Source organism: Gaeumannomyces tritici, assembly GCF_000145635.1.
Source record: "Gaeumannomyces tritici R3-111a-1 unplaced genomic scaffold supercont2.6, whole genome shotgun sequence".
Taxonomy (NCBI): Eukaryota; Fungi; Ascomycota; class Sordariomycetes; order Magnaporthales; family Magnaporthaceae; genus Gaeumannomyces; species Gaeumannomyces tritici.
This window is the reverse complement of record NW_008804550.1, coordinates 1,322,264-1,331,104: the sequence shown is the minus strand read 5'-3', so window position 1 is coordinate 1,331,104 and position 8,841 is coordinate 1,322,264. Positions and strand designations below refer to the sequence as shown.

Below are 8,841 nucleotides of genomic sequence, written 5' to 3'. Positions count from 1 at the left end.
TACGACACACCACCACATGGGGAAGCCGCCATGCAGCACGCTCAGCCTGCCTGCCCTTTTGATCACCGCGACGCCTCCAACAGGCTAATCGGGGTATTCAGCGGGACCTTGCTGGGTGTGTGGAAATTGGAAATTAACCCCAATAAACCACCCAAGATGAAATAGAAGCAAAAGCTGTATTGCAACGCGTCTGTGCAAACAGCTTCATGAAGAGGGTCTTTTTGCAAATTCTTAACGAAACACCTTCAACCCGGATTTTCTTTTCCATTTTTCAAGGGTCAATGTCCGACACACATTTGAACCACTGCCGTCATCCTGGAAGGCCAGACTCACCCTGGTCCGACATGTTGCGCTAGGGGCTAGGGCTAAGCCACGTCTGCAACCGACGACTTGCATCGTCGCTTCAGCCCAGGCTCCTAATGGGAGCGAAGGTGGCGTCTCCCGTCCAGCTGCGAGAGTCGTCGGGGATCCCATTCGCTCTACTAGTCCACAGCAGCCTGCCAAGCCCGCCATCTTGCGCCTTCGTTGGCGGGGGAGTCATGATGTGGCCGCCCACCGCCTGCCAGCTGGGCTCTCGTCGGGTTTGGGCCGAACCACTACTCTTAGAGGCTCGAGCATTCGTCCTCTTTCTGGCATGTGCGACTGGGAAATGCCGTCCGATTCTTTGTTGTATCGTTTTGTTTTGGGTTGTCGCCTGCCTAGAAACTTGCCGTCTTTTTCCATCGTGGTGAATACTTCAAAGTGATTCTCATGTCTCCTAGGTGATCGGGAGCCCTTTCCAAACATTCGAAATGCTTGCCCCAGCCGCGCTGCCAGCCGGGATCACGCCGGCGCCGACCTTGGCCTCGGCCGCCACACACGGGTTGATGCGGAGGCAAACAACACACGGCTGCCTGGTAGGGACTCTACCACCACCCATTCAGGATATTTCGATGAGGTCGAATACTGAGAAGTCGCCCTAGAATATCGGACCGTTCAACTGCGATGGCGGGATCGGGGCATGCATACAAAGCGTGGGCTTTAGGGACAACTCCACCAGAGCTGCAACGTCGTGCTATTGCGATCACGGGTATGTAGAGCCCACTCTCCGGTTTGCCTTCCATGGCGGGATATGACAGGGAAGGCAGACAGTCCACTGATGCTTGCGAACAGCCCCGATTATCTCCAGTGTTTCCACTCTGCCTTGACGTCAAAATGCCCGAGCTATGGCAACGGTGAGCCCAGTCCACCAAGAGCCGAGGGGGTTTCTATGTTGATGACATAGCGTGACTTACATGCCAGCTTCGGATTGCCAGATGATTTTGCGTTTTACCAGATATCGTGGTTCTCGTCCATGTGCGGGAGCGTCCCTGCAACGGCTATGGCCCAGATTAAGCCCCCTTCGACCGTGGTGTTATCCTTGAGGTATTCGAACATCTCAATCTCGACCTTGTCGTCGCTACCCTATGGACTTTAACCGTCCTCCGCCACAAACAGCACCGTTGAAAGCGTCCGGCTTTCGAGCCGCTCGACGCCGCCCCCGCGGACGAGCACACCGCAATTCACGAGCACCGGCAAGCTCCTCAGCGGCGGCTGCGACACCGCCTCGTACACTCTCATCGACTCCGGGAGCACCGTTTACTGGGCCGGCTTCGTCGGCTGTATCAACGACAGGCCCGAGTGCTGCCCCTGGACCATCGCAAACACCATCGCCACCGACGCCCCGCCCGTTACCCAGGACGGCGGCGTCAACACCCAGCGGGACAATGGCGGCGGTCCCTACCCCTCACCCAAAGACGGCGTCCAGCTCGCGCTTCCCCACTGCGCCGATGATTACTATTCCATCTCTGGGTCCTGCTGCCCCAAGTGAGTATTCGGAGTTGTCTACGCTTACGAACGAAGCACACCTCGGACGGCTGCTGACTTCGCTTTCCATAACCACCTCATAGCGGCTTTTTCCCTTTCACGCGCGCGGTAGCTGGCCAGACACCCTGCTGGTCCTCGATGAACCGCATAACCGCGGCGCCAACTCTGACGGCAAACGTCGTAGGGCAGCCTATCGATACGGACAAGCCAACATCCGCGGTTTTGAACATCGTGCTGGCCATACAATATGCCGTCGTACCCCAGGAAACCAACTCGGGACTGGGCTTGCCCGTGGGGGCCATAGTTGGCATCAGCCTCGGGGGCGCGGCCATCATCTTGGCGCTCGTACTGGCCTGGTTTTGCATCCGGCGCAAACGCAGAGCTACCCGCGGGGCGGAGAGCGGACAGGGGGACGGAGGACCCGCGGTTCAAATGCCCGAGGAGACGGCGGCGGTCCCTGTCATGATGCAGACAAAAAGCGCACAAGGAACTCCCGCTGCGGCCATGGTGCTCAACGACCCGATTCGAATGGGCACCGCGCCGCCGCAGGGCCACGATGGCGGCATGTTTGCGCCCCGAACCCCGACACGACCGCAGTACGACCCGCTACCCACGGCCTCGCCGCCGCGGCAAAACTACGACGACGCCACCACCGCGTTCGTGTCGCCTGCACCCTTGACGCAGCAGGAGTACCACCAGATTCCCATGGCGTCGCCGACCTGGCAAGCCTACGACGGCGGTGTTCTCGCGCCCTTGCCCTCGACGCAGCAGCAGCAGCAGCAGCAGCAGCAGCAGCAGAGCTTCCAGCCGCACGCGGCCCCGCCGACGGCGCAGCACGGTGGTCACAGCCGGAACATCAGCAGCGTCACCGCGTGGTCGGCCGGCGGCATGTCGGAGAGCGAGGTCAGCAACATCGGCTCCGGGGACGCGTGGGGCGCCAGGGGCGCCGCCAGTCCCGGCGAGGCCTTTGTGCCGCGCTACCAGGATGACGTGAACGGTCAGCAGCAGAACCATCAACCGGCGTTCATCCCTAACCCGAGCTCACCTGCGGGCGCGTACGAGCGGTCACATTGGCACAATATCCCGCGGACGTAGTAGCCGGAGGGAGTGCAGTGTTGTGCAGAAAGTCACCGGTTGCTAGCCGGTGCAGCAGCAGCGGCCTTGTTGCCACACGACTCGCCACTACGGGTATCTCCTGCTCAATACTGACAACAGGGTTGTTCCCTGTAGAAATAGCATCACTGGGGCAGTAATAAGAACATATGTAAAAATCACTGGCGCTGGTGGTAACATTTTGATACTCCTGTTTGTAGGCTCGGATCTTTTGCGAGTGGTGAGTGACAACTGTTTCGGAATTGGAGGGACGCCGTATGTTGTGCGTACGGGAGAAAACTTTCCATCTCTTTGAGATGGAACAGGCGGTGCTTGAATATATAAGATCCTGATTACCGGAGGGCTGATCCCTTGGGCGTGATGATCAGTTGGACCGTAGTCATATGCTCCGTTCTCCGGCCTCCTGCCTTCCGGCTCAGCACACGCAACATGTCTCATCTAACAGATACCTAGAATCTCCCGACGGTGACCTGCTAAAGAACTTTTTGAGTCAAGAGGATACGCGATAGCTACCTATCTACGGGCGTGGTCGTGTATAATATGGCAAGGACAATTTGTAAGTAGGGGGATACAGGTGCCAGGCGGTTCTGGTAGAAAAAGGACGTTGAATAGGCAGCAATTGTTGAGGCTATTGGCCCAATTGTGATCAGAAAACACACGCCGAGTTTGTCGGCAAGCAAGGGGTTTCGAAGGCCACGAAGAACACACCAAACGCCAAGACTTGCGAGCAGGAAAGCTATGCAGGCCGCCGAAAGCCCAAGGTAAGCAAGCGCGCTGTGTCAATACCAAAGAATTAGGACTGATTTTATGACCCGAATATCGGCTACTGGTGGGATCCAGAGCATAGGGGGAATCGGGCAGCGTACGGGCCTGTGTCCTGACGAGAAGGATTCGGATTAGGCGACGAGGCGACGCCGAGCATGACGAGCAAAACCCCGTTCAAAGGGAGGGTTCTTTGTCCCATTCTGATGAACCATATCATTCTTTGCCCCTTTTTAACCCAGTACCTCACCCAGGGGTTGAGCCTTGGGACCGTGTGATACGACGGGTTCTGCTCGGTGGCTGCTTCTGGGGTCGGCCGGGAACCATTCTCCTCATGAGACTCGGGCAGGTCCTGCCATACAGCATCACATGCTTAGACACTCGAATCTGGGGAGGGTTTGTATATGGGGCAGAAAAACATACTTGGCTGTTTCCCTCGTCGGGTTGAGCTCTAGGAAACTGGCGGGCGAAAATCATTGCCAGCTCGCCCTCTTCTCTTCTGACAGGTGCCAGCGGCACGGTTGTGGGCGAGGAGGACGGCTTCCAGAGGGACCGGCTTTGCCGAGCGACAGGCTGGCGGTGGGTGTCGATGGGCGCGCTGTGAGCGGGCACACGCCACAACACCAAGATCACCACACAGAGCCACCATAGAAGATCGGCTGAAGAGAGCGAGTGTAATATAGCGGGGTCGAAAGGTATAAATGCTGCACCCCTAGGCTCTGTAGCAACTAGGCTTTTCCCCGCCAGGATCTGGGCGACAAAGAGGGAGAGAATAAACCTGAGTAGGCTTAGTGCTGTAAGTAGCGCCGCCTTGTACCATTTAGGGATACCTTCTCGCCAGAAAAAGACGAAGCCGTAAGTAGCTGCTGGAAGATCCACACAGAGATAGGCCGCGATGAAGGGCAAGGAGGATGTGGGTATCGAGTGTTTCCCTTTCCTGGTCAGAGCGATTATTATGTAGGATAAAACGGACATTCTATAAGCATACGCACAAAAAGCGACACAACTAGCAAAGAGGAGAGAAACGTGGCGAGTGTCTATGTGGATGGAAGAATGCTTTATGATATAAGGTAGGTGCTTCATGATATATTTTAGGTGGGTATTGATTCTTGTGATACTGTGGTGCTTCCAGGGAGGATGATAAAAATGTCGGAAAGGAGGAGGAGCAACTTGGTTGCGGAGATGGGCGTAGAAATAAAGAAGTCGGGTAATTGATTGCTGTGCTGTTCAAGCGAGGATGCATGGGGCCGAACACGCAGCCTTACATCGATTCTCCAACTTGCACGCCTATTGCGGAAGGTGGTATAGAGACGGCACAGGCACAGAGCGGAGGCGCAGCTTCCGTATTAGCCACTGCCATTGCCCGTCAGCAAGCCTACATATTCGTTCTACCTAGTTGCGGGCGAGCAGTCTGTTATTCCACTGCCCACCAGAAAGCCCGTTCATTCCACCTGGCTGCTTCATCAGATTCGTGCCAAAATTCGAGAAGATGCCCGCCAGCCTGTGCTCTCGATGCGAGAAATTCGACATCCAGGCGTTTCGGAAGGAGCCCCACGTCCCGCGAGGCTTCCCACTGGCAGACGTTATACGCAGCGCGCAGGAAGGCTGCACCTTCTGCACCCTCCTGCTGGAGAGCGTGCTGGCCATCGACCCGCTTCCGGTTCGGTCTCGGCTCTACGAGTCGTCATCTCAGCGTGGCCAGTCAAGGTTGAAACAGCTCCCCTGGCTGAATCGCTGGTGGCTGAGGTGGATTTGGCCCCCTTGGATATTCCTGCGAGCCAAACAGCGCCTTCGCCATGTTGCAGAGCTGCACGGACAGCCCGGCCTGGACATCTGCGAGTTCCAAGCCTACATTCATACGGTCAGGTGGCGCAGCGTCATTGACACGTCTGAACCAAAAATGGCTACCATGATAGTGGCCGCCGACCCGGGCACGCCTGCGTACTTGTCGGGGGACATATCGGGCGGTTTCAAGCCCGAAAGCCATTCCTGGACCTCACATCACACAGAGGCGCTGAGGGAATGGCATAATTCATGTTCTCAGCAGCGCCATGGGTGCGGACGCGAGAGCGAGCCTCACGGCCACCTTATCGGCGACGGGCCCGGCCGGCTCCCGACTAGGTGTGTCGAGATCCTGCCGGGCGAGGACGAAACGCGGCCGAAGCTGGTGCTGCGCGAGACGGAGGGGCTTGACGGCGTATATGTTACGCTCAGCCACCGGTGGCGGTACGAGACGCACAGGTTCAGGACCTTGACGGGCAACTATCAGTCGCAAATGCTGGACTGCGGCGGGTCCAAGCTCTTCCACGACGCCGCCTACGTAGCGTCAACGCAAGGGATACGATACATCTGGATCGACTCTCTCTGCATCATCCAGGACAGCGCTACAGACTGGGAGCGCGAATCGCAAAAGATGGGCGACTACTACCGGAGGGCGTGGTTGACCATTGCGGCAACGGGGTGGTCAAGGTCAATGCCTGGCGGGCAGTCCGAAGAAGAGCCCGAGAGACTTTCCGAGGGGCTTTTCGGGCAGCAGCCAGAGGCAGAGGCTCAAAAGCCTCCCCTGTTGGCCCGACTCCCCTACCGGGACCGCAACGGGGACAAAATGGGCAGCTTCTATCTGCAACGCGTCAACGCGCAGGAGCTGGAAAGTGACTACGCCGACGACGTTGTCCAGAGCCCACTCATGCGGCGCGGCTGGGTCTACCAGGAGTGGTGGCTTAGCCGGCGGGTGCTCACCTTTACCAAAGGCGGCGTTTTCGCCCAGTGTCACGCCACAAGTCCGACTTCCCTTGTTAGCAACCGTGCTCAGCTGCTCGGCAGCCACAGCTGCGATGTGGGCAAGGGTATTCAGATGAGGAATCCCATGCGCGGGGTGATAAACTCTTCGTTGGGCGATTTTCACCAGCTCATAGAGGCTTGGATGGACATTGTGGAGGCGTACTCGGGCCTGGAACTCACTTATATGGCAAAGGACCGCTTGGTGGCACTAGAAGGGATAGCTGGACTGCACAGGGACGTAATGGGGGAACTATTGGGGAGGATTGAAGGCAACTGGGAGACACAGGTGCCTGCCTACGGCAATGGCTACATGTGTGGGCTCTGGAACCGCTGGCCGCAAGGCCTGTTATGGGAACAGATGCCATCCCCTCAGGCTCGAGTGGCCAGGGTGGAAGGCTTCCCCACGTGGTCGTGGGCGTCCATGCAGGAGTTCCCGGGAGGCGCAGACGGAGACGATGGGACCCATGGTACGGGCAAAGGTCTGGCGGTCCAGTGGTCGCGGCCCAAAAGACGGCATCCCCAAAACTGCATTACTCCCACCTCGCTAACGGCCGTTGGGGTCAGGTCGCCCGTGGAGTCTGACGATGCGTGGAGGCCTCTGATGGACGCCACAGCCCCGCCTCCGGGGGGTGCTGATGCGGATCAAATCAGCCACGGCCGGTTCCTCGTCGTCGGTATGCTCGGGCGCTTGGTTCGCGTGCGCATCCACGACTTTTTCACGGACGAGGAAGACCTCACCGCCACGGCAGCCCTCACGGAATGCACCACAGACCCTTCCCACCGCCGACTGTGGCGGCGCGTGACGACTACCGATGAGCCCGACAGTGTCGTTGGGTGGGCGTCTCTCGAGCACCCGGACTATCAGCAGCACCAGACCGAACAGACAACAGCTGGGTCGGCTGGCCAGACCCCCACCACTTTATTTGCTCTGGTGATCCAATCTCTACCCAAGGTTATTGGCGGCTATGGCTTTGGCAATCACTCGGGCTACCAGACCACCTACTGTGTTCTATATCTGGCACAGAAAACTGTATGGTGTTGCGAGCCGGAGGAGGGGTTTGAAAGGGTCGGGACAGGGAGGCTGTTTGGAAACCATGTCAAGGCCATTTACGAGAAGACCAAGGAGAGAAATGTGTGTTTAGTATAGGCCGAGGTTAACCTAGAGGCTACGCCACCTCGATGACCTCGGGGGTCATCTCCTTGGCCTCCCCAAATGCCAGCCCGGTCACCCAGCACGCTTCGACAAACACGTATTGGCCATTGTCAATTGGCCGGAGCAAGGCCGGATAGCCGTGCCCCTCGCGTCGCGCAAACGCTTGCCGCTGGTCGAGAGCGAGACGGGGTACCGCGCCGGGCCGCAGCTCGTGCCGGCCAGCGGCGGCCAGGACGCCGAGGGCACGCCTATGAGCAGTAGGAAGAGCGCTGACATTGCTGGGGGCCCCATACATAAACACCTGGGCTTGTTCTCTAGTCAACTCCCGAGGTCAGCAGTGCCATAGGGAGACTTTATCGGCGATATTAATAAAGACTGTTGATGTGCTCGATTTGTGTAGTGCTTGGTATATCTGCGAGGTGAGGCGTAGTGATCATATCAAATAGCTGCAGACAAGGCCCGGTGGCTTCCATTTGCAGCCACGGGCTGATTCCTAGGGGTGTGCTGGCATCGGGGTGACGCACAGGTGACTTGTCGTCTAACGAGGGTCTGATTTCAATATCAAACGAGGGCGAGGTGGCCCCCGTGCCTCGCTCCTTCCTCCTGTTGTCCGTTCCCTATCCCATATAAGTGCACCTCCAACTGATGCCGTCATCGAACCCGGACATTTAATAGGTACCGCCCTTTGGTGTAACGGTTAACCGTAGCCGTTGAGCCCTAATTTAACAGATTTGGGAGCACGGGTTCGATCCCCCGTATGGGGTGCGGAAAAAAAAACTTCGAAGAAAACCATATTAACCGGATGGTTTTCGCAACTGCCACACCCTGCGGACGGTTTAATATAGGCTGGGCAGTGATCTTTTTAGTGATCTTTTTTGCATTTGGGCATGTCCCTAACGTGTTTGTCGCGCCTTTTTCTTTCACTAGCCCCCTTTTTCTTCTTTGTCGCCAGTCAGTCGGTGGGATCTTGCCACCAGAGCTTCCAGTAGAGTAACTTGATCACGACCGTGGAAGGCGCCGATTGTAGGCCTCAAGGCCACCAGGCTCTAACTCGACAATTCGGACTGGAGCCTGGCGACGTTTTGGGGGTACCCAGCCAAGTCCACACGTGGACCCAAAATGGAGCCCGCTTGGAACGGTTGCGGCTCACGACGTGTTGGTACGGCTACTGTAGGTGGTAGGTATTT

At 57.5% G+C, this 8,841-nt stretch overlaps 4 protein-coding genes across 4 annotated transcripts; 2 read left to right on the top strand and 2 right to left on the bottom strand.

Moving 5' to 3' along the window:
- The first annotated feature begins 140 nt into the window (after positions 1-140).
- On the top strand, positions 141-3,206 carry GGTG_10832 (hypothetical protein). The gene is made up of 6 exons (XM_009228709.1): positions 141-896; positions 963-1,069; positions 1,153-1,214; positions 1,296-1,404; positions 1,477-1,845; positions 1,929-3,206. Exons 1-6 carry the CDS (start codon positions 792-794, stop codon positions 2,938-2,940), a joined length of 1,764 nt encoding a protein of 587 aa, XP_009226973.1. The 5' UTR covers positions 141-791; the 3' UTR covers positions 2,941-3,206.
- Positions 3,207-3,781: 575 nt separating this feature from the next.
- Positions 3,782-4,695, bottom strand: GGTG_10831 (hypothetical protein; the record flags this gene model as incomplete). Its single annotated transcript, XM_009228708.1, has 2 exons — positions 3,782-4,072; positions 4,144-4,695. The coding sequence occupies 2 exons, from the start codon at positions 4,693-4,695 to the stop codon at positions 3,782-3,784; spliced, it is 843 nt and encodes a 280-aa protein (XP_009226972.1).
- A 507-nt stretch (positions 4,696-5,202) lies between these two features.
- On the top strand, positions 5,203-7,763 carry GGTG_10830 (hypothetical protein). The gene has a single exon (XM_009228707.1). It carries the CDS (start codon positions 5,210-5,212, stop codon positions 7,646-7,648), a length of 2,439 nt encoding a protein of 812 aa, XP_009226971.1. The 5' UTR covers positions 5,203-5,209; the 3' UTR covers positions 7,649-7,763.
- On the bottom strand, positions 7,668-8,322 carry GGTG_10829 (hypothetical protein; the record flags this gene model as incomplete). The annotated part of the gene is made up of 3 exons (XM_009228706.1): positions 7,668-7,955; positions 8,179-8,257; positions 8,315-8,322. The coding sequence occupies 3 exons, from the start codon at positions 8,320-8,322 to the stop codon at positions 7,668-7,670; spliced, it is 375 nt and encodes a 124-aa protein (XP_009226970.1).
- Between the last annotated feature and the right edge of the window lie 519 nt (positions 8,323-8,841).